The 25321-nt window shown below is 37.2% G+C and overlaps 1 protein-coding gene across 1 annotated transcript; it reads right to left on the bottom strand.

Annotated features, from left to right (window-relative positions):
- Window positions 1-1789: 1789 nt before the first annotated feature.
- On the bottom strand, window positions 1790-25245 carry LOC140148271 (rabenosyn-5-like). Its single transcript, XM_072170166.1, has 10 exons — window positions 25155-25245; window positions 14757-14924; window positions 12554-12722; window positions 9693-9830; window positions 8913-9074; window positions 7845-8023; window positions 7240-7310; window positions 6772-6858; window positions 5583-5698; window positions 1790-2816 (listed from the first exon to the last, which is right to left on the bottom strand). The coding sequence occupies exons 2-10, from the start codon at window positions 14901-14903 to the stop codon at window positions 2248-2250; spliced, it is 1638 nt and encodes a 545-aa protein (XP_072026267.1). The 5' UTR covers window positions 14904-14924; window positions 25155-25245; the 3' UTR covers window positions 1790-2247.
- Window positions 25246-25321: the final 76 nt, after the last annotated feature.

The following is a 25321-nucleotide window of genomic DNA, read 5'->3' as shown; positions in this document are numbered from 1 at the left end:
GTTTTTTGAGTGATAACTCTCTAACTGTACCCTTTTCATTGCACCTGTGGACATGGACACCACTCTCAATTATGAATAGGGTAAGGATTAGGGTAAGAGTTTTGGGTTAGGGTAGTACAAGAGTTTAAGAGTTATTGTATTAGGATTAGTAGAATGTAAATCAGAGGGGGTGCCTCTTATTCTGCAATTACCCCACGACTGAATTCCATCAAATGTCTGAATAAAATTATCTGCTAAACTTTCCAGTTTAGGATTATGATGAGTTAGACTTCTGATACACAATATTTATGTGTGTAAATTCTCATTTGTAAATTTCATTTCATAATTTTAATAAGTACCCACCAGAAAAGACTTGTTATAAGTGTACATGTCATTAATTATGTAGTACAGGATATTTGCATTCAAACTATGCAATATACAGCCTTCCTTATCATGGCAATAAACTCACTCAATGAAAAGATAATTCTAATGTATTTCTTTGGACCGTAACAGGATGACATCATATAACAGCACAGGATTAATTCCGTAAAAACTTGATAGTGAGCATATGTGCTTACTATCGAGCGCTTTTAAAACATGCAAACATGAAGTGCCCCATCCACAAAAAGGGTGATGAGCAAATCATCGATACACATAGTTATATACAAGGTGTCCCATAAAAAGGTTACATGTAGAAAATGGACCGTATTTTGCGATGACACAACAAAAAGATGTAATTTTCTCAGGTATTATTAATTAATCCTTCTTGTAAATGTTTGCGAAGTTTCAACTCCGTATCCTAAAAGAAACTTAACTTATGAGCGCAAGATGACAGAGGTGTCAAAATATCACACAACGAAAGTTGAACACAAGCATACTTTTGTTTTCACATGTTTTCTTTATTAAATTTTATTTTTATCTTGTTTTTTTAATCGATTATAAACTTATTGCACCGCAAAGAAACACATTGACAAATTAAATATTGCACATCTGAAATTAAATCAGTTCAAGAGCTTCTTGACTTTTAGTGGTAACAAATAAATGAACAAAGGAAAATGGTCATTAAACATGTTCAAGAGGAGCATATTTTTGTGTGAAGGCAAATTCTGAAAAGAAAAAAAAAGTACACGCTCTTGCTTGTCTCCGGCAGTTAATTCCTGCTTCACCTGGATATGATAAGAAAAAAGTTCAGATCCTTTCTCAAAATTCTGTGGACAGAACTCTTTGGATATTGTCCACTGTCCTCGCTGTTCTTGGTCTACAAGAACCGTATTTATTCTGGTTCGTAACCTGTCCTTTCGTTTTGAACTTGAAAACAAGTTTTCGTAAAGCTGGCCAAGAAGGAGCGTCGATATTAAATGTCTCTTCAAATCGCTGCTTTGTTATATTGTAGGAATATTGTCCATTTCTGACCGAATTTAAACTCTCGAAATAAAATGGAACAAGTTTAATTCTCTGTTCAACAGAATAAAATACTGCATCTTCTTCCATGTTACTGCTGCCCTATTCAAATGACCCGCCAAATGCATTGCGCGGGCAGTGAACCTCGTGTTGCTTTATGTCACGTCACGTATACACATGGTAAACAGCGCGCTCAGGAATGTGTGGAATGCGGGATAAATACGCATGTTGTGAACTTGAAATTCACAGGGGTACTAGCAAAGGCTATATAGATTATGTCATGAAAAGGACATTTAAATTGGTTGGCGTTAACTTAGATTATTTTCAAAAACCTACATGTAACCTTTTTTTGGGACACCCGGTACGACCAAGTAAACCTGAAAATTTATGTCTCAACCACATTAGCTCAGTTGGTAAAGCGTCGGACTTAGGTACAATTTCGTGTTTTCAAAAGCGCTCGATAGTAAGCACATATGCCAACTATCCAGTTTTTACGGTATATGGTAGCAATGGCATGACGTGAGCGCATCATTGATACAAAAGAAGCAGTCATCGTACAATGGATATATATAGCTATAAATGAACACATGCACAACTTCACAAGGGTGTGATATCTTTGCTGATCAGTGTTGAGAGGAGTAATATCAATCCACAGATCATAGCCATTAACAGGCATGAGAATTTCCAGGCTTTTGCCTGAATTCAGGCAGTTATGTTGTCCAAATTTATGCATTTTTATTTTTTCAGCCTGTTTTTAAGGCTGAATTCACATGCTTTTTTCAGGCAGTTTTTCAAAAAGTCATTCTCATGCCTGCATTAAGTACATTTCTATTAGATTATAATCCACATTGAAACGTTTACTGTGTGTTACCTAGCACCAGGTTTCTGTTGATTATACTCCAGCTGTAAATCCTTCAAATTCGCTTCCAGCATGTTGACCTCATCCCATCTCTTAGCATGCGTGGCTTGATCTATATAATTCTGTATGATCTTCATCTGCTGGATCATAGGATCCTGAGATTGCGATAACACCTCGTCTTGATCTACCGTACTCGGTTTCCACCCACTGGATTGGGAGTCAACCGAATCGTTAGTATCAGTCCGACTGCGGCCTGGCAATGTCCAACTAGGGGTGCGAGAATGCTGTTTGAATGCTTCTTTCACCCGGTCACCTACCGTCTCGAGAATTTCCTTTCCCGAACGACTTTCTCTTGTACCGTCCCTATCTCCGAATGTAAATCCGTCTTTGTCCCTGTCCCTCATCTCCCGCTCTCTTTCCTTTTCCCTCTCCCTTTCCCGTTCTCTTTCCCTCTCTTTCTCCCTTTGCTGGGCTTCCAGTGCTGCCTCTTTTTCCTCTGCTATTTGTCTAGTTGCTGCCATTCTTCTTTCATTCTGAAGTTTATGTAGTTCTTCAGGTGAAGGCAAAGGCTCAAAGTCTGAAACAACAAGAATACATTGACAGTATGATGAAGTGATCAAAGAGATCAATAATCCAGTCAAGTAATTCAATAAAGTATTACTGGTTCAATATATAGTGACCAGTAGCAGTGTAGTGCATAGATCAACCAAGTTGAAATTAAATAATATTTCAAGAAAGTACACAAAATTACGAATGTCACAAACTGAAAAAATAGCACAAAATAGTCAGTGTATGTTCCAAAATTGTATGATGCAACAACTGCAATAACAAGTGCCCTTAAGATGGTAAAATGGGCACAAGTTGACAGAGCTCTGCAAAAGTGCTGCCAGTAGGCGCCAGAGTTGCCAGTTCATTTATGCATAGGGTATTAAAAACATATGCTGGTGTCGAAATACATGCCCACACCTTTAAAGATAAATGTGGAGACTGTTAGCCACATAGCCACACTTCTTCTACTTTTCTGATAATCGCATGTTCATTATGTTCCCAGAGATTTGTTCCCAGTTCCCACAAAATGAGAGGAAAGCTGCAAGGAGTTATGTCCAGATTCATATTCTCTGGCTCTAAGCTTTAAAATAAACTCCTCAAAAAAAGTTTGGAAACTTTGTAAAACGGCTACATATCAGAAACATTTGAAGTCTATTTCCATATTGTTTCATATCAATACAAACATTGTTCTTTCTTGTCAAAAATGACACCAAATTGTCACCATAACTTATTCCATGGTTGAGTAACTGTCTTTGAAGGACAAGGAGGTCTCAAACAAAATGTGCCAAATCTGCCATTGCCTGCACCGCGCCATTTGCACCAGTATACATGAGTAAGGAATATCACACTGTTTCATTAAACCAATCGTCACATACCTAAAATCAGTAACAAGTAGAGAGCCCATACACGTTCACAGCAGCATTGCATCTCCTTCTCCTTCTCATATATCTTATCAACCTGGCCACGCTCCTGAGGGATGGCATTCCACTCTTCAAGCAAGATCTGTCTTAAACCAGCCAAGGTGGTTTGATCTGTAACTCTAGTGTGCACAGCCGGACCAAGTTGGTCCCAGAGATGTTCTAAAGAATTTCAATCCGGGCTATGGACTGGCCACTCCATTCGTTGAATTCCTTCTTCTTGCAGGAAGTCATTTACAACTCTTGCCCTGTGCGGTCGAGCGTTATCCTGTAGAGCAGGGTTCGGTCCAAGGTTTTGCAGAAATGGGACTGCGACTGGCTAAAGGACGTCTTCTTCATATTTGATTGCATTGAGATTTCCATTGACTACTACCAGCCTGGTATTTTCTGTCATCGATATTTCACATTGGCATCTTCGGTCTGATGAAACTTGGCTTTTAGCTTGGAGATCATACTGCGGGAAACTCCAAAAGTTGCCGCAACTTGATTTACTGGAGGTATGCGTATGCTAGCCTCAAGCTGACCAATAGCTCGAGCCTTATCCAGATCTGTTAATCGGACCATGGTTGATTAGAACTTTCTTGCAAATGACCGCTATGAAGAAGTGACCAGTAAGAGTAAGAGAGATTGACTTGTGTTAATCCATTTCAATCCACTGTTAACCCCATCCTAGCATCTTTCATTCAAAATGATATGCTGTAAATAATGTTTCATTCATTCTTTTATTCATGCATTAACCCACTCATTCATTCATTTAAATCAATGAGATGAGCGCAGATAATGGTCAGTTTGGCACATTTTCTTTGAGACCTCTCTGTTTTTCAAAGAAAGTTACTCAGCCGTGGAATATGATATCGTCACAAATGAGGTGACAGGAAACAACAATGTTTTCACTGATATACAGCCGTTTTTGAAAGTTTCCAAACTTTTTTTGAGGAGTTTAGTATATAACTTGTCAGGTTTGTGCCATCATTAAGTCTTCAAATGCCAATATTTTAATGAAGAATTCTTATGTTTTCTATTGTTTTTGACATGTACAATGAACCATATCTCCTTTTCTTCCCTGGCAACGTTCTGCTCATTTCGTGACAACTGGTCTCATGTAGTTTCTCACCCTTCTAGTGAATAAGCTGAAAATTGTGTTTTTGTGTAGAAATAACAAGTCTTTGGATTTCTTGCCCCCAGGTACAAGACAAAAGGAGTCAAATTTGGCAACCACGATTGGCTGACGGCACACTGATACACAAGTGGACTTACACAAGGGATAACTTGAGTTCTTTGATCAAAAAGAAAAACTTATTAGGATAAAATTAACCGATTTATGTTTATTAAACAATTCTGGACGCAGTAAAGACAAACTCTTTTGCACAGAATACATTTACATGCCCCTTTAACCAGGGTTGCCAAACCCGCGATTTGGTAGCCCAAATGTACGACTTTTGAAGACTTTGAAGATTTTTCCCGCGACTTTTGACAATTTCCTGTCCCATAGAAACTAATGGTTAAGAAAAAATTTGACCGACTTTTCAACATTGGCTCCCGCGACTTCCGATAGTTTCCTGCCCCATAGAAACCAAAGGTAAAGAGGAAAATTGGGTGACTTTACGATTATTTGACCCGCAATTCGGGCTGATATCTTTTGGCAACCCTGCCTTTAACAGTGCAACACTGAAAATGGGCTATTCCAATTGCAATCCATACACCCCCTGTGGAAGATATGGCCTTAATCTCTCATATGGAGATTGACTTTCAAATGGGGTTTATACATTAATGGGTGATTCCATTTGAAATCTACACACCCTGTAAGGGAGATTAAGGTAATGTCTTCCATAGTAGGTGTATGGATTTCAACTGGAATAGCCCAATATATTACATACCTGCAGTATGTTTCTGCAAGAAATGTGTACAATGAAGGCGTATCATCTGCTGGAGTCTTTGGAATGTACGAGTAGGATTCTTGCTGGGACACACTTCACTCATCATGATCTTCTTACTGACGGATTAAAAAAAAAAGGTGAAATTTATGATAGATAAATTAATACTAATACGAAAATAAGAAGTGACAAACAAACAAAACACTACCATAAATTTTGTTTGACCAAATCTATTGAGCTTGTTTCAGTTCATGAACAGTGGTCCAATTTCAGACAAACTTATTAACAGGGCTGTCAACTTTTTGGAATTGCATGGCGTGAGACAGAGGCGTACCGGGATTATCCGACTACAATGTTCAATTTGACATGTGATTATTTGAGCCACGGCCTCGAGAATCTGAAAAGCGGGGGGGGGGGTAGGTACAACAAATTTTTGGACAATGCGTGAGATTTTACTCATTTTGCAGCTTTTTGCGTGAGATTTACTACCTAGGCGTGAGATTATACTACCTTGGCGTGAGACCGTGAGAAAGTGACCCAATGCGTGAGACTCACGGCCAATGCGTGAGAGTTGACATCCCTGCTTATTAATGCATCATATTCAAAAGTGCTCAAGCCCACCATGTCTCTTAATGCAACATCATAAGTCATGGTCAATTTCACAGATTTTATATAGGCTAGTCATGGCATGCATGAACTTTAAATTTAAAGCACGCCAAATTAAATCCTTTTTAAAGTTTTCTTTTAATATGTTCTTCTCAGACTGCTGTGACACAATCTCCAAAGACCAAACCTCAGAAGGAAATGAATCTACCATAACCTTTTGCATGATTAGAGACATTATAAGTTTGCAACTTTGCTGGGCTACAACTTAATATCCGCCTGTGGTAGGTAACTCTTTTGAATTACGATTGCGACTGGCTAGATGGAGAAAACAGTTGAACACCTGAAGTGTTTGAAATTGTCTATGAATTGATATATACTTCAATATAGAGTACATCAAAATAAAAAATAAACAATCTTTCAGCATTGTTGTTCACATTCCTAGATCAATATTTCCAGATTTGTATCATTTAGAACATTATATCCAGTTTCCTAGTGATACTTGAAAGTATTTAATGATATGTGTGTGTTTCAGACAGCTTGCGAGATAGTCTGCTTTCATAATGTTAGTCTATGCAGAACAATTTACCTCAGTGTATCCACCAATTCAAAGAGTTTCAAGAGTTTCTGACGGAGTTGCTCTGCATCTCTGAAGTCATAACCGAGGTCACCAGTCCTGTAAGGTAAGCCAGGATATTAAAAAATTCATTCTGTTGAGGCAACATGGTCAATTATCTGTTTTATCTTACATCATCTGTGCAACAAAGGAAAAAAAGTGATACACTATGGTTATAAATCACCCTATGGCAGGTTGCATATTAAGATGTTGTGTGATACCAAAAATGATGTTAATTCATGGGACCATTGTCAATGCATTAACCCCTCCCTTTCTAACAGCACAGTGACTACGTCCTGTTCCGAAAATGCTGTCCCTCAGATTTAAAATTTTACATTTTGAAATGCTGTTCTCACAACAAAAATGTTGAGGCAAGAATTAATTTTTACCATTTGATAGATTTACTATTTTTAATAGTTACAAGGTTGGGTGTATACTTACCATAAAGCTGCGGACATCTTCTTATACCTTGGTAAATCTGTGAGTACTTGGGCTTTTACTTCACATAACCTCTGCAATAAAAGAAAAATGTACAAATAAAAACTAACATAGGAGATTTAAGTGCATGCATAAGGGTACAAACATTGCTGTCATTTATTGATCCAGAAAAATGCCCCAAGCACGATTTAGGGGTGTATATTCTGGGGTGTATTTATTGCAACTCACTCACAACAGTGCAACATAACCATGAATATTTGTAAAACAAAGGTGACAAGACTCATGGGCAGAGGTCCCATTTTAGACATTGTGTACCATTGATAATACAGTTCAACTTTAAATACCCCAAATATAAATAATTTTCTAATGCCTGTTAAGCTGTAATTCTAAGGTTTCAATGTGTTTAGATCTCTAAGCAATTCTAAGTGTTATCTCCTTCAGCCCTACTGACTATTCTTACCATATCTCTGATTGGCTCAATAGATGATATAGCCCTCTTTCTAACCAATCGAAATTGTTCCTATAGGTTGATAATCCAGCCAGTAGGTCAATGGGGTTTAAGAACTTAATCAGTAGATGCTGGGGATTGCCATTACAGATATTCATACCTCATAGAGCATGATGAACAAAGATTTAGATGTTTTCTCTTCAATCTCGTTTAGTTTCTTGATCATCAACTCATGACATACTAGGCAGGTCCTTAGCGTGCCCTCTGTACCAGGAGGCGGTATACCAGATAGGTCCAACTCAGTACTTTGTCTTTTTCTTGTAGGCTTCAAGATAGCACCTGCATGTAACAATTTCAGAAGAAATCAAAAATAACAGATTATATTACATTGGGCTATTCCATCTAAAATCCACACTACCCCTGTGGAAGATTTAGCTAAAGTTTTCTGCAGGGGTGTATGAGTTTTTAATAGAATATACAATTGAGTAACTTCCATATGAAATACTCGCTCCAGTTGTAGAAGATATTGGTAAAGCCACAATACAGGGGGAGTATGGGTTTCAAAATGATTAACACTAACCCGTTACATTTGAGATACATACTCCCCCTGTGGAAGATATTTCCAAAATCTTCCACAGGGGTAGTGTGAATTTCAAGTGGAATAGCCCATTTTCGTTGCAAATTGAACTGCAATATATAGAAAATTCACAAGCGTACATATAATATTAAGGGCTGTCCCAACTTCGGAAGTCTCTTACCTCTAATTACAACTATGCCTAACTATGTAGGCATCAATCAGGCAGGAATTGTCAGGTTTTCATTACAAAGCCTTAATAATAGACTTTGTATTTCTTATTGCAATACATTTATCTGTCAAATTTGCTCAGATTATGTTGTTGTTGTTAAGAATAAAGAAATTGACGCAGCAGAAACTGATAGAGGTCATTTTATAGTTGCAAAAGCACTACACAAAACCCTATACTATGGAAATTGAGATACATTCAGTAATGTTATGATGTCTACCCAAGTACCCATTAGGACTGACGTATGTGTAAGTGAACAGGCCCGCAACTGCCCACAGAGCACCAACATTTCAATCGCACCCTTGGATTTGAATGATTATGCTGTAACATTTTTGTCATATTTCCATATTATTCACAAGTAGCTCAAAAAAGTTATCACCAAAAAAGAAAAAAGGGCAACATTGGATTTCATCCTCCATACATACCTGAGAACTGTTTGGTAAAGAATCGTGAACACTTGTTGCACATGACGTTGCCACAGAGTCGGCAGTGATGACGTCTCATTGCCAGGTTGAAGCCATCGTGGCATGTTGGACAGAACTTATAATCGGAGTCCTTGACCCATGGAACCACATTCTTCTCAAAATCTGAAAAACAAAAAGTACCAACATTTGAAAGTAATTAATTTTTGATGTACATCAGCAAATCCCCTAAACGTATTCCTAAAAGTATCAAAATGTACTGAAATATAGCTAATGCCATATGGCTAACTGGTTGTGTGGTTCCCAATCTTTGCAGTTCCACTTCTGTACATCATTCCATGGGGAGTACAGACTGGAAAAAAAGGGGAACATCAAGTGCTGTATGCAAGGACTGCCCCCAGTTTTAACTTTTTCTCCTCATGTTTTAAGAAGTTTTTACTACACACAAAAAAAGGCTATTCCAATCAATATCCACACTCCCCTATGGACGATTTTGAAAATATCTTTTACAGGTGGAGTATGATTTTCAAATAAAATGAAAACATTAGTAGCTCTATTTGAAACACACCATCCTTCAGTAGAAGATTCAAGTTAAACCTTTCTCAGAGGGTGCATGAAATCCAAATGGAGCTGCCTAATGGGTTCATTTCATTTGAAATTCATACTCCCCCTGTACAAGATATTTCCAAAATCTTCCACAGGGAGAGTGTGCACTCTAAATGGAATAGCCTAATGCACACACAAATGAACAGAGAATCAGAGCACACAAAGAGATTTCCAAACCTTTTCTTTTGTTTGCTTCTTGGCTGTAGTTGACTAACTTTTCCAGTCGGATCATCAGTTTGTTGGTTTCCACCACAAAATTGTCCACCTTGGAGCTACGATTCCTCTTGAAGTAGTCAAAGTGATTGGTAGAGGCACCTTTGAAATGGAAATAATATTGTACTAGAATAGATTAAATAGTGAAAATAAAAGGTGAAATCACATAGATTATCCAAATACAATCCAACCTCCCTTATCCGGGCCTCTTTTATCTCTATTATCCGGACATGTGATCCAGGCCTCGAAATAAGAAAAAAATCCAAGGGTCCTCCGGACTCTTGCCTTGAAATTTCAAGGGTCCTAGCCAATTTTCAAGGGTCTGAATCCTGGACCCTTGCCTTGTCAAAATTCTAATTTTTACATGATTGTAATGTACTTTAATTAACTAATATACCCTTCAAAATTTTAGATTTTGAATAATATGACTGAATCCATTGTCTAATTGTTACGATTGAAATATTAGTCTAACACGTATAGTAAACATCTGAAAAAAAAGTAACTAACCCCCTTAAATAATGGCCATTATTCAAAAAGGGGCTATTGTATTACAAATCTGTAAAATGCATTGGAAGCAGAATTTATTTCTGCACATTTTGACACCTCATTTGATGCGATAGCCTAGAAAACAATAAAACACAGGTCAGTTTAATGTAGTGAGGTCCAGATTTGAAAGTTCCACTTACATACAAATTTTTACAATACAAAAAGACTCAGATATCATTACACAGATTTCCTTCCGTTACACTGAATACAAAATCAATACAATTTACTGCAACTTTCAAATCTTGGGTTACATTGATTTAAATGTACCCTGTGACGTCAATATTTAGTCAATTGCTGCAAATGAGGTGTGAAAATGTGCAGAAATAAATTCTGCTTCCAATGCAATTTGTAATACATGTACAATCACCTGTTTTTGAATAATGTTTATTATTTAAGGGGGGTTAGTTACTTTTTTTGAGATGTTTATTACCCATATATAACACTGTACGTATACTGAATGCGGGAAGGTCATATCAAAAGGACCAAACTCAGTCACGATAGACATAGTGACGCACATTGGCGATATTACATGTAAATAGCAATTTTCTTTGTCTAGCCAACATGTGATCTGTTCGGGTCAATATCTGAGAGCAAAAACTAACATTTTGTGGAAAAGAAATACAAATCTGGGATACAAATCTATCTTTTAGGGAAATGTTAATGTTAGAACATGGCTCTAATGTCAGCAATGTGTCAAATTACAGGAAAGACTGGCAGGAAGCTGAAAATTGTATGATGAACTTTCAGCTTCCTGACAGTCTGGTTTTTAAGCAGTCTAATCTTGTCAGTTAATTGGCCTTGAAACTTGATTCCCTCGTTATGAAATTTCACCTGCGTTTGGCAAACTTGCACTTGAGAATTTTTTTAAAAAATATTTGAGTGTTCATCAAAGTGAAAAATTTTTTTTTTCAATTTATCTAATTGGGACATGTAGGTATCAGACTTGTTTTTAATCTTAACAATTATGATATTTTTAAGGGGGTACTACACCCCTGGCCAATTTTGTGCTTTTTTGCATTTTTCTCAAAAATTATAGTGCATTGGTGACAAGTAAGATATGTAAATTATAGGGGCAAGGACTACAACTACTGCACTGAAAATTCAGCAACTCAAGACGAGTAGTTATTGATTTATTGATCAAATATTGGTTGTCCCTCATTTTTGACTGTAACTCCACAACTGTTACCTGTGCTGAAATAAAATTTCCAGTGCAGTAGTTGTAGTCCTTGCCCCTATAATAATTAATATACATATCTTACTTGTCACCAATGCGCTATATTTTTTGAGAAAAATGCAAAAATAGGCACAATATTGGGCAGGGGTGTAGTACCCCCTTAAATCAAATTTAAAAAGAAGATCAAAGAACAAAAGCTATGCAAAACAAACAGTTTTCCATTCAGCAACTATAAATCAAATATGCATGATTAGATGTAGATAATTTTACTTTATTATTTACTTGTCCATATTCCACTTTTTTTATCAGTATGATCTGAATGAATTTGTTATCATTACAATTGAGGTCAAGGATCTGATTACAGAATTGTTAGTTTATGAACATATAATTATAGCAGAAATTGAGAACAGATCTGTGTATCTAAATTTCAAAGCAAAGATTGGACTCAAAAGTTCTGCAATTTCTCTGTGACTTGCAATATAAAATTTTCTCTGAAACACTTCAGGATATAAATTTCATCCTATTCAATTCACAAAGACTCATATTTTCATGAGATAATATCTGCTCATTTTGCTGCAAATGCTAAAATTTCTTTAAAATTATGAAAATGTAATGATTAATTCAGAAACCAGTGTTTGATTCTTATCAATGTCGTGTTCTATACTTGGAACTTTTATTTGTTCATTAAATGTTTTGTTAGTTTGTTTTTACTATATGCACAAGCAACAAATTATCAGATGTACATTCACAAAGGGTTTCCTGTGTAAAATAATATTAATAAAGCCTAATTAACAATATTTTGCTTTTCAACATTTGTTCAGAACGCTGCTGGCACTTTGTGTTTACTAGTCCTTCAAGTTTGATGCCATAGATGTATTCAAACTAATCCAGTGCTGAGATGGGTAACCACAGATCAGAGAGTAAATTTCATTGAGAATCAGACAAAAAATTCTCATAAAATAGATTTTTCCTGAACATGGTCAGGCAAAATCATGCCCATTTTTAAAAGTTAAAGCAATCAGTATATTTGATTCTAGCCAGATGAGTTTAATGAGAAGTAATTTTCATTCGCACATGTACGTTTACATCTCCTAGTGTAACTCACCAAGTTCTTGAGTTTCCCATAATGGCGATGCCAAACCTCCCTTGCGATCCTCAGAGAATGTAGCACCAGTGTTGATTTCATCCTCCAATTCTCTTTGCTGTAACCTCAGAAGATCCTCTGCAGACTCATCTTTCTTGAGGAGTTTGGCTTTAGCTTTACCAAAGAAACCCTGTGTATGTGAATAAAGTGCAACATTTTGATAATGGTATTATATGTGCAGCACAGAGTAGGTCAGCATTTGTGTCATCGGACACACACATACAGGCATAGAGTTCTGCAGTGGCATGTTTTGTTGACATTTTTTTAAATGTTTACATCCATGACAGTTCTAATACCATCAACTGACAACTCAAATACAAAGGATATCAATTGGCAATTTTAATGTTACTATGCAATCAAGTTTACAACACTATCAGTCTTACAATGAGCAGAAAGTCACTGAGTCATGCCATTCAAGTACCAATATTGATTACCTCAAGTGGCCTACTGGAATGACCAGATATGACCCTGTGTGATTTCCATGTTATTTTGCAATAACAAAACCATGTTTTCCTTGATATTGGTATGAAATTGAGCAAATAAAATTCAATGTTATGTCAATTTGGAGTTATTAAGGGCAACTAAACTGATTTGAGGTAAGTTTTATCTATTTGGAATCTGTATTGACTATTCTGAGGGAATTACTGCAATGTAAACAAACTAACTCATGGCCTACAGTGTGTATATGAACATGGTATGGTGTACTGGTTTTCAGTACCCTGTTTTCCATGGGTGACTGTAGGAAGGAACCCATGGATTTGATCCATGTAGTCAGCATTTACTTTACTTCCAGACATTTCATGGGAAATGATGACCCTTCCTATTTCTATAGGGTTGAAGAGCTACATGTATAGTCACTTGGGTAGTGCCATCCAGCCAGGGTCTTAGCCAGCCAGAAATCAGAAACCACCCATCCAATCTATACCATAATTTGACCCTCAAATATAAAACAACTTGTCTATACCCATGGAAGGGTCACTGGGTTCAAATATGTCCTGATTTAGCCTTTACATGTCACTTTGAATTAGTCCCAAAAAAAACCCCAAGTTCATAATGCCCTTAAAATCATCTGTTTTATAGCTATCACATCTGTATAATCCATTAAATCTACCCATCTAAAATTAGATTAGCATGGCAGACGTATGGCTGGCTAAGACCTTGCAGCTTGCATCCAGCTATACAATAAGCAAAAGAATTAAGGTAGCAGTTGTGTTCACTCCTGTATATCCTAAATACAGACAAATGTGTCAAAATTAAAACAAGCAGCTGATGCCTGTACTCTAAGACCTTATTTGTTGATATTGGTTGAGAATTAAAGAAACGGTAGTCCAAAACCTGATGAAGATACAAAATAAAAAGTTGCACTTTTGTGTTCTAATCAATTAAAGCACGACAAAAGCACAGCACTAGTTATCTTGTTCGCGAACGCTTTGTGTACAAATCAATAGGGCATGCAATGTGGCAAACTGCAACTTTTAAATCTGCATCTTCCTTGGGTTTTTGGTTCGTCGTGTCTTTATTTCTTGAACAATGTCAACGAATGAGGTCTTAAATTCGAGCTAAAGGATGCAGCTAATTGGCTGTTAGTTCCAATTATGATATATCTGCCTTTGTTTAGGATATACAGGGGGTGAACGTAACTGGTACCTTAATTTTTTTGGCTTACTGTATAGTAAATACATGTATTGAGTTTATTGCCCTGCCATTTTCTTCCTTTGGACATGGCTTATTAAAGCGTGATAGGAAGACTTGATGTGTTAAAGGAGTATTTCGTGATCCTAGCATCCTCTATTTATGTCATTTTTCATTAGATATCCACGAAATAAACCTATTCCCAAAATTTCAGTTGATTCCGATTTTGCGTTCGCGAGTTATGCATGATTATGTGTATACACAGCTCCATAGACAATGCGTTGTAATTTCGTTCTGGTGCACCAGAACGAAATTCAAATTTCACGATATCTTTGCTAAGCGAATTAATCTGCAAGAAATATTTTGTACATAAACATTATGTAGCCAGAGGTTTCCAGTGATATAAAAATCTCAACTTTTTTGAGAAAAGTGGGGGATGAGGCTGTGGATCACGAAATGCCCTTTTAAATAATGAATAATTAAAGAGTTGATTCATCTTTCAGCAAAAAAATGTGACTTTCATTGGCCTTACCTTGAGCTGCTGTAACATAGCACTATCTTCATTTCCGTGAACATCTTCAAAATGTGACTGCAGTTGATATACGGAATTCAGGTCTTGCATACAGATGGGGCAAAGAAAACCCTCCTTGATCTGTCCTGAATCACCGAGTGTAGCCATCTTGTTGACAAGCAATGATCCCTTCAAATATCATGAGAAAATAATACACAGCAAAATGAGCAAATTCAGTTACCATACTACAACAAACCTTCAAATATAGAAAATTTGAAAGGCAAGAAAAAAATCTGTACGTAAAAATAACCCCAATACTTTCGGCATGTTGATTTTGTATTTGATTTAAAAAAATAAAAATAAAAGAACTTCCGGCACATCTGAACTTTTTAATACAATGCTAATTCTAAATGATACAACATTTTATTCAACAAAATATGAGACCTGTGTCCCTTCAGAATTAGTTTTCAAATGATTGCCAATCAGATTGGCGTATTGCTTTCCTGATCACACAATCAGCTAGATACATTGTGTAACTAGTCTATTGCAATGTACATACATGCAGATAGTACTGGGGATAGTACTAGATACTTCCATCGATCAATACATCATCAAGTACCAATTCCTTAAATATATATCATTCTTAAGACTTGTGTAATGAGTCATGACACTTGAAGTTAATTCGGCAACAGCGCATTTTAATATTCCGTACAATGGCCCTTAGGCAGCCAGCCGTGTAGGGAGTGTTTTACACACCCAAATTTGTATACACACCTAGACTGCGGAACTCAGTCCTCAATGATAGTCAGTCATTTATCTTTTGGTCGTTATATGACTATCATTTGAGGACTGAGTTGTTATAATATATTTTCCGAGGAGCAATTTCAGACAATAGCTGGGGAGTGGGGCAGAGGTTATCTATTGAATCCTTTCATGACCACTGAAGCATAGTCAAGTCTGCCAAGGACACTCGGCACAAATTGAAAGACCATGTCAACTCTCGACAAAAGAATGCATGCATGTCAGGTCATACGACACCAATTTGGTGTTTGTTATGACACCAATTTGGTGTTTGTTATGCTCCTCGAAATTAGTACCTTACAGTCTATGTCTGATACACACCCAGAATTTGCCCACATGGCTTATACTTTAAACACATATCTTAATTTTACACACCCAGTTTTTTAAAATTTACACACCCAAACCTTCAAATCCTGCCTAAAGACCGTGATTGATTCGGTACCGTAAATTCGTACGATATTAATCTAACACCAAATCCAAATCATGAATTCATGTTAACTACTAGCCCTAGAACTCTGGCCATAGTATCCGTTTTTACTTCTACTAGGGCCAGAGGCACTTACATTGAAAAAATTGTTGGAGATGCTTGAACGATCCAGTACAAAAAATGACAGCATTTCAATGCTTGATCGAGGTCACTAATTAACATGATAAAACCCGCTTGAGAACACACATGCAATCGCCGGTCATTTCTAAAGATGCATTTATACTCAATCGCTTTCGGAGAAACCTGAATCGCACGCATGGTCAGTGTACTAAATCGCCGTCGTATTTGCCTGCTGAGCATGCGCATGATTCGCTGTTTTTCAAAAGCGACACGTAGGCCTATATTGACACCCTCTGTCGGTCAACGTTCTCTAAAATTGCACACATAACTTGTGTGGTTAGCGACAATGATTCAGTCTGGGTATAAACACAGCTTTACACAATGACTAATTTACATAGGCACAAAAGACCGTGTTCATGTACCGTTACTCAGCCAAACATGGCAGAGTAGGTCCCGGATCTTCTGTACATGTTCCTATCTCCTCAACGTTATACCTTTCCAACAAGGAAAGAGATACCGTACGAAAGGCGAACGTCTAGTTAACTACATTGTACATGTAATAGTAGGCTATACATTTACAGTACCACTGCCATGCTGGGGAGTGGGGAACTAAAACAGTTCAACAAGTCTGAACCGAATTATGAATGAATGAATGAATGAGTGAATGAATGACTGTCAAAATGACAAGTCAATGACAATGACATGTCAACAATGACAAATCAATGAAATGCATTGTCGGTGACTAGACTGCGGAACTCAGTCCTCAATGATAGTCAGTCATTTATCTTTTGGTCGTTATATGACTATCATTTGAGGGACTGAGTTGTTATAATATATCTTCCGAGGTGCAATTTCAGACAATAGCTGGGGATTAGTGGGGCAGAGGTTATCTATTGAATCCTTTCATGACCACTGAAGCATAGTCAAGTCTGCCAAGGACACTCGGCACAAATTGAAAGACCATCACAAAAGAATGCATGCATGTCAGGTCATCGACACCAATTTGGTGTTTGTTATGACACAAATTTGGTGTCTGTTATGCACCTCGAAATGAATGCGAGACGTCTCACCCCGAAACCTATTCGCCCCAAAAAAGTTCACCCAATACACATTACATACCACGACCAGTTCACCCAATACACATTACATACCACGACCAGTTCGCCCCAATTGACTCACCGTGTATAACGTGTCAGAAGCGTGCATAGTACTAGTAGTGTTAAACATGATGTAAATTACTTATACATCGCCAGTGTAATAATTTATATAATATATGGCAAAACAAAACATTATATAAAAGAAAATAAAAACAACAAAAACTCTTACTCTTGCGAGTTTTGTGTATTTTTATTTTACCGACTCAAACTCAGTTAAAATAAGTTTGAGATGTTCAAAACTTTCAAAACTTGCAGTCCTATAAACATATTAAATCAGAGAAGATCTTCTTTGACAGCCTAATGAAACAATTAAAAGGACTGAAAAAAATATATTTTCATAGATAAATGCGAACAACTAGCAAAACAAACGCCAGCAGCAGCTTTGAGATGTTTTGTGGGTTCCGTGCTGTGCACCCGAGCTGTGCACTGAATTTTGCCCGCTTTTTGCACCGCGTGTAAGCGGCGGATATTTGCTGCCACTTCCGCGAAAACGCCGGGTGTGATATGTGTTCAATCCTGGTTCAATCAATGGTACCGTGACCAAAGCATAAAAGTGCCAGAACACACCGACGGGCGTACCTTGCTTGACAAGTCCCGGGCCGCGTGCCGTGTGCCTTACACACTGATGTACGATCGATTGCTTGACAAGTAGGCTCTAGTATGCTCCCAATTTGATTAAGACCCGGAGGTAGTGCCACAAAGAAGAAAAATGCAATGATTTTGTTTGCAAAACTGGTTAAAGTCCAGTATTAATACGATTTCTGTCAAATTTTAATTTGGTTATTCTTTGCCAAATATTATTATAGTAACAACTGTCAGGAAAGTTTTCTGGTCATTCTAAACTGTGATGTTCTAAAATAATCAAAGATATAACAATTTTAAATATTAGTCTCAGATAATTATATATTCATCCTCATATAGCTTGATATGCTGCGTTACAACTCTTTTTACAATAACTTATTATTATATATATCTTTAATTGAAATGCTATTATTTTAATTATATAATCATAATTTTATAATGTTTCAGATATATTGTACATTGTAATTGACAGTTATCATGATTCATTTTGTTCTTAATTTCTGCAACTTGCCTGTCAATCACAGACTAATTATGATTGATTTAAACACCACGTAGACTACCCCGTAGTCCACTTGCCCATTGTGCATACTCTGGATATTGTATTTAAGCTTAAAACTCTGATTTAATTAATGTGTACACAATTGATAGATTTTCACATCTGATCAGTCACCCTACTCCCTCTGTTTGTTAGCTTCCCAAGTGGACTACTGACATTGCCTTGTGGTTAAGATTTTTAACACGGGACTCTATGGAGAGTTAGGCCAATTTCTGGCCTAACTAAAATTGGCCATGATGTAATGCATCTTTAAATGGATCTGCCTTGTGATTGGTCGCCCATACCTCGCTATGGTTTAAATCGTCTGGGCCCGCGCCATTACCATTAACTACACCGTAAACAACTGTCTGTGGTATTTTTGGCGCTTTTGTGCTGACGCAAAGTTAATCTCTCATCAAACATCTAGCGCGTACTTGTGGTTAATGGACTGATAAACAAGTATGCTTGACAGTGTGTTTTTAGAGAGCAAAGTCCAGGGGGGTAAAGTTCTGCTTACAATTCAAAGTTCATAGTCGAAATTTCGGGGTTCGCTATCAATAAACTGGTAGATTCCAAAATCAGAATTGTTCAGTATTAAAGTGAGCCGTTATAATTATGCAAGATAATGTTGCATTCAATTACTTTTATTGCCACTAATCGTCTGATATTTTTAACTCTTTATGACCATTTTACTATTGAATACTTTAATTTTAATAAACATCAGTATAATTTTGAGTTCAATGAAATGGGTTCATCATGACTAAGGGGCTGTGCAGTAATTATGAGCCCTGGGGGGAGGGTAAAATTGGGGGGGGACAAGAATTTTTTGGCGAGACGAAAGGGGAGGGCAAGCGATTTTTGGCAAGCCGAGAGGGGGGGCAAGCGATTTTTGGCACGCATTCACGGGGCGCCTTTTTAATAAAATGCTTTAAAAAGGCTTAGGAAAAGCGTGCACGGAAACGCTTAAATATGCAAATTTTCCTGCTCACGCTCTTTCATAACATACATCTAGACCATTTAAAGTTTGGAATTTGGGATCCCAAAAATTTGGCATGTTCAAGGGGGGGGGGGGCAAAGAATTTTTGGCGGGCCGTGAGGGGGGGGGCAAGCGTTTTGGCGGGCCGAGAGGGGGGCAAGCGATTTTTGGCGAGCCGTTCGAAATTTTACTCCCGGGGCTGATAATTATTGCACAGCCCCTAATAATAACATATTTTTAATAAAATTCTACTATGGCATAGTCTAAACACCACGGGACATCTTACATTGTACGATGTGTCCTAATCCTCTCAATATGCCAACAATTTTAAGGCGGGATGTTTTAACTCGATGATGTTTTATTTTATTGATTTATATCATACGCTAATACATAAGCTGGCATAATTATTCCCGGAATATCATGATTATATCGTTATGAACACGACAGAGTGGCGGATACGCAAAATTGTTGTTCTGAGTAAACGCCATGGCGTTTGAAAATCTTGGTACCATGCTCTCGACCAATGGGCTCAATCGATCCAATTTTATATCACAATTTTGCCCCGAAATACCAATGACCGCATTTTTGGCAAGCTGAGAGGGGGGCAAGCAATTTTGGCACGCAATTCATGGGCGCTTTTTAATAAAACGCTCTAAAAGGCTTAGGAAAACAGCACGGAAACACTTAAATATGCAAATTGTCCTGCTCGCTGGGCTCGCAACATACATCTAGACCATTTGAGGTTTGCAATTTGGGATCCCAAAAATTTGACATGTTCAAGGGGGGTAAAGAATTTTGGCGAGCCGAGAGGGGGGGGCAAGCGATTTTTGGCGGGCCGAGAGGGGGGGGCAAGCGATTTTTGGTGAGCCGTTTGGAAATTTTACCCGGGGGCTCATAATTATTGCACAGCACCTAAACACGTTACACAAAATTGTTCCATTAATTGGATTTTTTACCCATGGTAGCTCCAATATCTTAAAAACATAATTAATTTGGCAGAGTTCAATGTAAGCTTTGACATTTTTAAACATTAAATAGGCTATCGCCCTTTTTTTACATTATTAAAATAAAAACAAAATTGAAGAAGAAAAAGTTTGTTCTCAGAGAATAAATATATTGAATATCTCTTGTGTGAAATATTGTATTAGGCCTATATTAAAGCCACGATTTCTCCGTGATACGGAAAAATTCACGGAAATCGGGTTTGCCACGGAAATTTGAAAATGCCACAAAATTGTAAAAACTGTGTAAAATGTCTAACTGTTGTGTTGATTTGCAAAATAAAACAAAGAAAAGTGATTATTTGGCAGTAATCAACCATTAAACAACCCATTTTAGCATTAATTCTAGGCCTACTACAGTAAAGGGTAATACAAAATACACTTATAAAACATGTTTGTTTTCAATTTTCAGTGCTTTATAATTATTGGAAAACGGAAAATCACGGAAATCGTCCAATTTGTAACACGGAATTTTAATTTCAGTAACATGGAGAAATCGTGGCTTTAGCCTATATTATGTTGTAAAAGAATTAAATGGGAAATATTTTCCATTTCGAATTATAGCGGAAAGAAAACACATTCGGATTTAGGGAGCGATCGTTATTTATGGCAGGGGGGGAATGGGTAAATTTAGGGGGAACACGAAATTTTTTGTGGTCTTGAGGGGGGAACCTAAAATTTTTAGTTGAACCAGGAGGGGAGAATGTTAAATTTTAAATAGAGAAAATTGGGAAAACAAGGGGGAACGCGAAAATTTTGAGCGGACGCGAGGGGGAACGCGAAATTTTTTGTCGATATTTTTGCCAAAACACCCATCCCCCCCCCCTGCCGTAAATAACGATCAGTCCCTTATGCGCGCAAAAGTAACATTTTCCAATTCCGCGCTCAATTCTTTTATTTTGTTCAATACTGTTCATGAAGGTGTGCGTTGTGTAACTTGGGGTGGAGGGGTGTATAAAAATAGTTGTTTTTAAAAGGTTTAGTATGCCTGCAACGTCAGAAACCCCCTTCAATTGACAAATTAAGACCAGTGTCACTTACATCAAACTTGGCCAAAATAGCTGAAGGCAAGGTTTCCAAATTTGTTGTTGATTCTATTCAATCCCAGGTCGATGAGAGGCAATATGGCAACCAGAAAGGTATGTCGACTACCCACTGCTTGATAGATGTTTACCACCAGTTGGTCTCGGAGGCTGAGAAATCTGGTACAATCAGTACGCTGGTACTAACAGATTTCTCAAAAGCCTTCGATGTCATCACCACAGCATTGCTGTTTCAAATCTCCTGAGCATGGGTGTGTCACCATCTATTGTGCAGTGGGTGGTCGACTTCATTTCTGGTAGGCAACAAAGAGTTAAGTATAAAAATAGTCTGTCTGAATGGGAAACTTTATTGGGAGGGGTTCCACAAGGTACAATCTTGGCCCCAATAATATTTTTAAGTATTATCAACAGTGCCCAAGAAAATGACAAGAAATCGGACACACACGTATGGAAATATGTCGACGACCTGACCATAGGTGAAAGCAGGGGCCATGGGAAACCTAGTAAGATCCAGAAAAGCCTGGACTCGTTGCACCAATGGACTGTTGATAATCAGATGATGCTCAATCCTACAAAATGTCAGGTCATGCAAGTCCATTTTGGTAGAAAACCTGCTCCCAACGTGGAAGTCCGTATTTCTAGTCAGAATCTTGTGGTTGTTGATAAGGTCAAACTACTTGGAGTTATCATTGATAAGGATTTGAAGTGGGAGGGTCAGGTAAATACAATGTACACTAAGGCCAACAGAAAGCTGTTCATGCTCAGAAAACTGAAAGGAGCCGGGCTTGACAAAGAAGATCTCCTTACCGTTTACAAAGGTTATGTCCGCCCATGTCTAGAGTATGCTGCACCACTCTGGAGTGCTGGCCTCACTCAGCAGCAGGTGAACCACCTTGAGAAGATTCAGAAGCGTGTATGCGTTGCATCCTTTCATCAGATTATACAACCTACTCTGATGCATTGGAAGTCCTCTACCTTCGATCTGTGGTGGACCGTAGAATTCATATCTGCAAGGAATTTGCTATCAAAGCTAGCAGCTCTGAAAGATTTTCAAGGTGGTTCCCCTGCTCTAAGTTCAGATCAAGTATGCAACTCCGTAAACAAGCAAAATTCAAACCATACCGATTCAAAACTGACCGATTCAAGAACAGCCCACTGCCCTATCTTACCAGTCTTTTAAATGAACTCCCCTCCTATACTTCCTAAATTACTTATTTTTGTTGTGCTAGCTGTTTGCATTATTTTCATCCGTGTCCTTTAACTTTTATTAAAGTGCAGTTTAATAGCTTGTATATTCTCAGTGAAAACCTTTCACTAAAACAGTGTGCAATATTCATGTATCATTATAAAATTCAATCAATATGAAAGTTTTTTTTGTGCAATAATTGAGCTCCCTACCAGTGCACTACTCTTACCTCTTTGACTTTTTATGAATTTGATTTTAATTGTGTTTTTATAATTCCTTTTTCTTTTAAATATGTTTTTTTTTGATGTAGTAATACGGTATATTACTTTGAAATTGTACATAGATATATATTTTTATGTTGTATTAATCAATGTGTAAGTTTTGATGTTTATAAATTGTAAATTGTGTCGCAATTCAGTGTTTTAATACTGCTATGACATTTAATAAAATATACCTGAAATATAATATTCTTGCATGAAAAGTAGCCTATACATTACCGGATACATTACCATGCATGAAGATATAATAATGTCTATAATACATGCTGCATGCATGGAAGACACCATTTAATATCATGAGTAGGCCTAATGTTGGAAACTCCATTCTTCCATACCAGAAGTTCAGCTTTTTCCTCTGGTCTTAAATTAAAATAAATATCTTGTTGTTTTCTTTGGTTTTAGATTTCAATAACATTTGTCAAAGTGTCAAAGTGATTTTCCATTTCTGCCTAAATTTCAAGTTTGAGTATATGGGTGACCGATCATGACGATGTGTGTTGTGTGTGTGTGGGGTGTGGGGGTGTGTGTGGGGGGGTATACGGGTGTGGTTGTATAGAGAATAGCTAACCAAGCAAAGAAACAAAATTATTTGGGAAAGATTTTCCATTTTGAATTATTGGAGAAAGAATTCAGATTTATGTGCTAAAAGTGACATTTTTCATTTCCGCTCAATTCTTCTAGAATTTCAGTGTGTTTATACTGCTGAATGAAGGTGAGCTTCAGTATGTGGGGGGGCGTGTGGGGGGCGGGCAGGGTGTGGAGGGTGTTATTGTTAAGCGTTATATGCCTAGAGCGTCAAAAATCCCACTCCTACATTAAAAGTATACAGTACCATGCATGATGATATATAATAATGTATGTACGTTCAAACGCATGCTGCATGCACTGCAAGACACCATTAAATCTTTTGGCTGCCTGCAGATCTGAACATTATAGGACTTTTCCCACAAAATGGTCTTGGGAGCAAAAATTTGCCTTTTGCGTGAAAAAAAGAAGGACGGGTCTTTGGATGTGGGTAAAGGAGCTCGTTACTAATAATATTTTACCAAAGGATAACCAAATTAAAATTTGACCGAAATCGTATTAAAGGGGCATTTCGTGATCCACAGCCTCATCCCCACTTTTCTCAAAAAAGTTGAGATTTTTATATCACTGGAAACCTCTGGCTACATAATGTTTATGTACAAAATATTTCTTGCAGATTAATTCGTTTTGCAAAGATATCGTGAAGGCCTACTGGGCTTTAATCAGTTTTGCAAACAAAATCCCAACTTTTTCTTCTTCGCGTGCCTCCCAATATAGGCCTACGTCACAATTTCAAAACACGCCCGTAATTCTCGGGTCGTAAAAACATACTCGATAAAATAGATAAGTAACAAAAACCCATATGGATGGAAAAGTACATGATCAAAAATAAAATGTTTTCATAACATAAACATAGTCAGCTCAACTGAATCTCGGGGCTGAATCACAAGGGTTTCTAAACAAATTCATAGCATTACACGCTTATATATATCACCAGCCAAATTGTTACAAATACTCAACATTTATTTAAAAACAGCACTGCATACTGTCTACTGAAAATACAAATTGTATTAGTTACGAACATTGGATTGTAAAAACATGACAAATTCATAAAATACAAAAATACATTTTAATGGCATAAAATTCATAGAACACCGTCAAATTTGTTTACAAAGACATAGGCCTACAGTAAATAAACAAATTAAACAACACAATGTAAAGTGATTCAATAATATAATAATAATTAAGATATGATTAATATATACTAGTACTATTAATAATATTAAAATGATAGTTATTTTTTATTGTTATCATAAGAAAATAATAATAATACTATCATTTTTACTATAATACCGTATTAATTATTATTATATGAATAGGTCGCATTGATTATTCCATAATACATGAATATAAATGCAAACAATTGGAAGTTGTATTGATTGGCCATATGACCGCATGCACTGCATTCACGGCACTTTACAGTTTACACAGTGAGTCAATTGGGGCGAACTTGTCGTGGTATGTACGTGTATTGGGGCGAACTGGTCGCGGTATGTACGTGTATTGGGGCGAACTGGTAGTGGTATGTACTGGTGTGGGGCGAAACGTCCTGACACCCTCGAGAATATGTACCTTAAAGTCTGTATCTAGTCGGTGACGGTGTGACATTTGCCAAATCATTTGTGCAAACTTATATAGACAATGGATAGGACGTTTTGGACTACCAAGCGATTATATCCTTACTTATAAACTTAACAACAAAACCTAAAACTGCTAAACGCAAATTACCTGTTGAAAGTTTTAAGCTTATTCAATCATTCCAATCAACAAACACACCCATCCATATGACTTTCGCGAAATTGGTTCCCGATTTATTAACTTTACCATAGCAGACACACTGAAGGGACGTCTTACTGGTAACCAGCAACGTGACAGATCGGTTTTCTACACGGCAA

The sequence above is a fragment of the Amphiura filiformis genome, chromosome 3, assembly GCF_039555335.1.
Source record: "Amphiura filiformis chromosome 3, Afil_fr2py, whole genome shotgun sequence".
Classification (NCBI taxonomy): Eukaryota; Metazoa; Echinodermata; class Ophiuroidea; order Amphilepidida; family Amphiuridae; genus Amphiura; species Amphiura filiformis.
This window is presented reverse-complemented; position numbering and strand designations above follow the sequence as displayed.

Bases quoted from the DNA above. Each gene is read 5' to 3' on its own strand.
- LOC140148271 (XM_072170166.1), bottom strand. From the start codon at position 14,903: ATGGCTACACTCGGTGATTCAGGACAGATCAAGGAGGGTTTTCTTTGC. The intron at 9,075-9,692 runs GTTTGGAAATCT...TTTGTTTTTCAG, and splicing joins AGAAGCAAACAAAAGAAAAG to ATTTTGAGAAGAATGTGGTT. The intron at 6,859-7,239 runs GTAAGTATACAC...CTTACCTTACAG, and splicing joins AAGATGTCCGCAGCTTTATG to GACTGGTGACCTCGGTTATG.